General features: G+C 40.5%; 1 protein-coding gene across 1 annotated transcript; it reads left to right on the top strand.

Annotated features, from left to right (window-relative positions):
* The first annotated feature begins 421 nt into the window (after positions 1–421).
* On the top strand, positions 422–5,061 carry Or5v1 (olfactory receptor family 5 subfamily V member 1). The gene is made up of 2 exons (XM_075978742.1): positions 422–566; positions 4,054–5,061. Exon 2 carries the CDS (start codon positions 4,108–4,110, stop codon positions 5,059–5,061), a length of 954 nt encoding a protein of 317 aa, XP_075834857.1. The 5' UTR covers positions 422–566; positions 4,054–4,107.
* The last annotated feature ends 1,183 nt before the right edge of the window (positions 5,062–6,244 follow it).

Here is a 6,244-nt window from a genome sequence, read left to right as displayed (position 1 = left end):
GATCTGGGCACTTTGTTAAATTTTATATATCTTTGCTGTAAATGGATCCTTTAACCACACTTTAAATATAAAGCAGACTCACATTGACATCTTTATTTTCAATAAGGAATTTGCACTCAGAGAATGTTAAAATTTCTTCAGAGTGGCAACTGGGGAAGAAAAAAAGGGAAGTGTGGGAAAGGGATCAGTGCTCAGTGCCAGCCTGGTTTTCTCACTTCTCACAAGAGACAGGCACTGGGCACAGTCAGTTTCAAGAAGAGAAGTCAGGAGTTCTTGAAGTCACAGTAGGTAAGAGTGAAACTGGAAGAAATTCTGTGCAGTTCAGTTTAACATAAGACAACTGTCACATCCTGTGGAAGAAAACAGGAAAAAAACAAACCAAACCAGGGTGTGGGCGTTCTTGTGTCTGGAGGGTGCTGTCCTATGAACTGGCCTGCAGAGACTGAGGCTGCCCTTGGCACTCTAAGACTCTCTAGGGATATTACTCTGCACCTCTTAAAAGCAGTTCCACACCAGCTCTCGCGTCTGCATGGTGATTCCTGCTGAATACTCTTGATCACAGCTGAGTGAGTAGTTTATAGTTGCTTAGCTATAACTCCATTACTCCCAGAGAGAGACTTTTTGGCCTTGATCTTTTGATGAAAGACACCAGAGGGCTGCCAAGGTGAAGAGTCCAAACATTCTGTCCCAGGATGTGAGGACCTGGAGAGGGCTGAGTGCACAAACTAGGGAGATTCTTTAATGTTGGTTAATCTCTATGTTATGGGTCCTTGCTGGCCTGGTGATTCCTTACCCAGTAAAGAGCACTAAAGTGCTGACTGGATTGCACAGAAGAGTCAGGAGGACACTTTGGGTGTCTCACAAGAATCATCCGATAGATACTGTTGCATCTGTCTCTTCTTTATTATCGGGCTCTTGTATGACAATTTTACATGCTTTTCATGTGCTTTCAGTTACAAGTCGTGGATGATCCACGCTCCCCCTAGTGCTCTGCAGAAGATATAGTTTAGGTGGTCTGTGCTGTAGAAAGAGTCTCCATTTCTAAGGCTGTTTTCTTGAGTGCGCTCTATAAAAAGAGGCACTAGATACTTTAGAACTGAAAGTTACCAGACAGAGAGGCACTTTTCCCTGTGAATATTTTGAGAAACTTTCCCCATGGGTGTTTAGAACCATTCTTGGTCCCTACTTCATTTGGGACCACTTACAGGATTTTGTTCTTTTTGGAAATGGAAAGATTGCTTTTCTGGTTTTAGTGTGAATTTATTAACTGTGCAACCTTAGCATTTCTTTATAATAATAAATTTCTTAACTCTGATTTCTATGAAAATAGTGATATACTTGTTCGGGATTTTCCCTAAGTGCTTCAGCATTCTGACCATGTAAAAGAGAAGTAAATCTCCTCCTTACTCCCCTCTCTGTCCCTCTTTTCCTTCCTTGTTTCCTTCCATCCTTCCTTGTCTCCTTCCTCCTCCCTTTCTTCCTTCCTCCCTCCTTCTCTTCCTTGTTTCCTTTCTTTCCTTTTGGAAAATTTACCAGGATATGACATTCCAACAGGTTTGGGCTATTGTTAAATGTTTTATCACATACGTTCATTATTCTATTAGGAAATACATAAGACAGGCTATCTATTCTGAAAAGATTTATGACCAGAATAGGTGATAAAAGTCATAAAAATAAACAAATTATATTTAAGTTTTGTTTGTGATAATGAAACAAAGGTCCCTAGAGTCTCCAGGATGGGAGAAACATTCTTTGTAACTGAAGAGAAAGTGGCATTTAAACTGAGGTTTGAACAAATAAAGGCTGGCAGACTGAAAGAGGGTCAGAATAAACATACAGGTTGAGTGTCTATAAATACTAAACTTTTGAAGCCTGCCCTGGGAAAAAAGTATTCTTGTTTCAAGGCAAGAACCCTAGAGAGAAACATTCATGGTTTCAGTTATTCTATCCAACTATTTTACCACCTGAGCCTACTGATGAGCTGGAACAAAGAAGGAGAGGAGAGAAGATCTCAGGGTACAGGAGATTTGGTGCGATCCTAGGTGTCAAACATGTGCCTCAGGGCCTTGCTTGGAGAAAGCAGTCTGTTCTTGAGTGTGAGGCAGACATGGAAGCGGGAGATGGAGCTGTGACAGCTGCTTGCTGTCACTCACCTGTAGTAGATTGCTGATGTCGTGAAGGGACAGTCAGTCGAGTGGGATAACTAGGGCTTCTCCTGAATTTACAAACAGCTTCCTTGCACCAGGCTTTATCCTTCAACGTGGACTCAGTGCTTCCCTGGATTTCTTCTATTAGTTTTTTCCTTGTCATTCCTTTTGTTTAGTTAATCAGTGTGGCGTATTAATTGAGTCTCCAAAAAATATTCATCTCCGTGTTCCTTTTTATCTTTACTTAGCCTCTCCATTGGCATGCATGTTGATGTGTGGTACAATTTATCTCTCCAGTGCATACATGTCTTCTGAATTTCAAGTACCAATTCTCTTAAATATTTTCTTGGCTATCTCAGTGATGCCTCCAGTTTAACATGGCCATAACTGAAGCATGATCTACCCCAGCTCTAGACTGCTTCCTGCTGTCTTTGTTTCAGTGAGAAATTCCACCGACCGTTTGTTAAACCAGGAGCATGGTACATTCACTATGACTTCAAACGCACTGAAATGAACCTCTCAATATTACCATTTCTATCAGTATCATTCTAAGAAAATTATTTAATCCCCATCATTTATTCATATTTTTCTTTTAACTTGGCATATCCATTTTATATTTACTTTTTTGCTTTGTCAGTTTTTGTGTGTGTGTTTGTTAGAACAAGATGCCATAAGACTCATCACATGGCTCTTTTTAAAAGTACTTAAATAGGTCAGTTATTATCCTAAACCTGTTTTTCTTCCTTATTTGAATTTTAAAGATTGCATCCCCTGATGTAACACGTTCTGTCATTTCTTTCTGTTCCAGCTCTCGAGTGTGAAGTTTTGTGACCCTTCTCATGGACACTATTGGCTTCTGTTCCCTTCATTTCATTCTCTGCACACTTACCTTTCCCAGAATACAGTTATCTCATGCCTTGAACGTTTTCCTATTGCTCACAGATCCTTCTTTCACAGAGATGTCTTTTTGGCATTGCTCCCTGAAGTACAGCAGCATCTTTGCCTCCACCACAGACTCATGCTTTCCCTGTAACTGGAGCCTTTGTATATGTCCATCTGTTTGTGTGAAGAGATTTCTACACCCTGCTTTCCTGATTTATTCAATTCCTATTTATTCATAAGACTCAAATGAATTCTTTTTTCTGGGAGCTTTTTCTCCAAACCAGGCCATCTCCTTTACTGTTCTCCTATAAAGCAATGATTATAATCATTAGGTATTATGAAATTATTTTATACAAGATAAGTTTTAACATATCATTCTAGAGCATGATGAAATGCTGTCTTATTTGTCATCTTGAGTAAATATGCCCATATGTGGCAAACAGAAAGTTATTAAAACAAGTTTGCTAAATAAAATGAACAGAAAACATGAACCTAGAGACTTGGCTTAATTTTTCTGTAGAAGTACAAAACCATTTTAAAATAATTGAAAGCAGAGGCAATAATAAGGAATGGAATCATATATGTATCAGAGAATAGAATTTGGGTATTTTTCTGTTGCAGAATGAATTCATTTATTCTGGAGATAAGAGATATCACAGTATGAAAATGCAAATCTTTTTTAGTTATTTGCTTGTTTGTTTATTTATCGTGTGTGTGTGTGTGTGTGTGTGTGTGTGTAGTCAGAGGACAACCTGAGGGAGTTTGCCCTTTCTTTTTACCACTTGGATTCTGAAGCCTGAACTCAAGTCCTCAGCTTTCTCTGTAAGCTCCTTCACTTGCTGAGCCATCTCTCTGGCCCAGCAGTTCACAGGGATCTGCTTCTTGGGTGAAACTCTGGGAGTATGTACATATGTCTTGAGTGGCAGGTATGGATTGTGCCATGCAAAGAAATGTTCCACTTGCCGTTTGGTATCCAGTTGGTGGTGACATTATTGGTAACAACACTTGTTTTCTTGGTTTGCAGACTATTATCTATGCATCTGTTTGTTAAATTCACAAAGAGAAAACAGCTGACATCATGGAAGGAAAGAATCAAACAGCTCCATCTGAATTCATCATCTTGGGTTTCTCCAACCTGAATAAATTGCAGTTTTTACTCTTCACCATCTTCTTTCTGACTTACATATGCACTTTAGGAGGGAACATTTTTATCATCTTGGTGACCATGGCTGATTCCCACCTACATACACCCATGTATTATTTTCTGCGAAACCTTGCCTTTATTGACATCTGCTACACCACTACTAATGTCCCCCAGATGATGGTGCATCTTTTGTCAGAGAAGAAAACAATTTCCTATGGAGGTTGTGTGGTCCAACTTTTTGCCTTCATTTTCTTTGTAGGCTCAGAGTGTCTCCTCCTGGCAGCAATGGCATACGACCGATACATTGCTATCTGCAAGCCCTTAAGGTATTCATTTATCATGGACAAGGCCCTGTGCAGCTGGCTAGCAGCCTCATGCTGGACAGGTGGATTTCTCAACTCAGTGGTGCACACAGTTCTGACCTTCCACTTGCCCTTCTGTGGTAACAATCAGATCAATTATTTCTTCTGTGACATACCTCCTTTGCTGATCTTGTCTTGTGGGGATACTTCCATCAATGAACTGGCTTTGCTATCCATTGGGATCTTCATAGGTTGGACTCCTTTCCTCTGCATCATCCTTTCCTACCTTTCCATCATCTCCAGCATCCTGAGGATCCAGTCCTCTGAGGGGAGGCACAAAGCCTTTTCTACCTGTGCCTCCCATTTGCTCATTGTTCTTCTCTATTATGGCAGTGCCATCTTCACATACGTGCGGCCCATCTCATCTTACTCACTAGAGAAAGACAGATTGATCTCAGTGCTGTATAGTGTTGTCACCCCCATGCTGAACCCTGTAATTTATACACTGAGAAATAAGGATATCAAAGAGGCTGTGAAGACGATAGGGAGGAAATGGCAGCCACCCGTCTTCTCTTCTGATATGTAACCTCTCTTACCCGTAGTCAATTATCTTGTATTAGAAAGTTAACTTTTACACCACTCAGCTGTTGCTAGTTATGTTTCACTTAACGTCTATCTGATTGTGAGGACTGGAGAGATGACTCAGAAGTTAAGAGCACTGGCTGTTCTTCCAAAGGTCCTCAGTTCAATTTCTGGCAACCACATGGTGACTCACAACTATCTGTAATGAGATCTGCTGTCCTCTTCTGGCCTGCAGGCAGACATGCAGACAGAACACTGTATACATAATAATAAATAAATCTTTTAAAAATATTTGATTATGATATTTTTGACATAGATTGTAAGTGTTAACACACTCAGACCTAAGTGTATACATCTGAGCTTTTGTTAGTCTTAATGGAGTTTCTTCTTTAAGTTTCTATCATTTTACTTGTCTTTTCAGTTTTGGAATTCTCATCAAAAGATGGTGCCCCTCATGCCATATTTACTTGACAGACTTTATGGTTTATTACTTACCATGAATGACAGTCCTCCTTGTCAAACAACTGCCATCTTGGGACATTGAACCTCACCCCGTGATGAAAGTTCATCCCATCTGAGATTGTTTACTGTTTATGTCCTCTCACGGAGGGTTGAGAGGGTCACAAGACCCTACCTGAGTTTTCAGGTGCTCCCTGCCAGCTGTTGTATGCATCATGGACTCAGGGAAAGGCTAGAGTATATAGGGCTGAGGAAGAGTCTCCATCAAGGGACTATGGAGAAGACCTCAACCCTGATTGATAATGCTTTTCAGATGCAGCCTATTGGAGGAGGAGCATCCACAGCCCTGTAAGTCACCCTTCACCTATGCTCTGTAAATAAACTCAATAAACCATCCACAGAGTGAACTTTGGCAGAATTGTGCTTTTGTTTGCTCTTGGGATCTTAGGAGAAGGTGTATATACTTTTTACATCTCTTTGTGACTAGGAATTTTAGCAACAGTTCTGTATTTCTTATGAGTAAAGGAATGAGGGGCCTCTGAGGTGACTCAGCAGGTAAAGGCTCTTGTTAAGCCCGAGTTTGATCCTATGGTCCCACATGGCAACTTACCATTTGTTCTCTGGCATTGATTCACATATCATGGCACATACGTGAGCACGAGCGTGCACATACATGTGCACACATGCACGTGTGCGCACACATGCATAATGAAAAATTTTAAAAATGT

This window comes from Microtus pennsylvanicus, chromosome 7 (genome assembly GCF_037038515.1).
Source record: "Microtus pennsylvanicus isolate mMicPen1 chromosome 7, mMicPen1.hap1, whole genome shotgun sequence".
In the NCBI taxonomy this organism is placed as follows: Eukaryota; Metazoa; Chordata; class Mammalia; order Rodentia; family Cricetidae; genus Microtus; species Microtus pennsylvanicus.
This window is presented reverse-complemented; position numbering and strand designations above follow the sequence as displayed.

What these genes read in the sequence shown, in the direction of transcription:
- Or5v1 (XM_075978742.1), top strand. Translation starts at nt 4,108, where the DNA reads ATGGAAGGAAAGAATCAAACAGCTCCATCTGAATTCATCATCTTGGGT.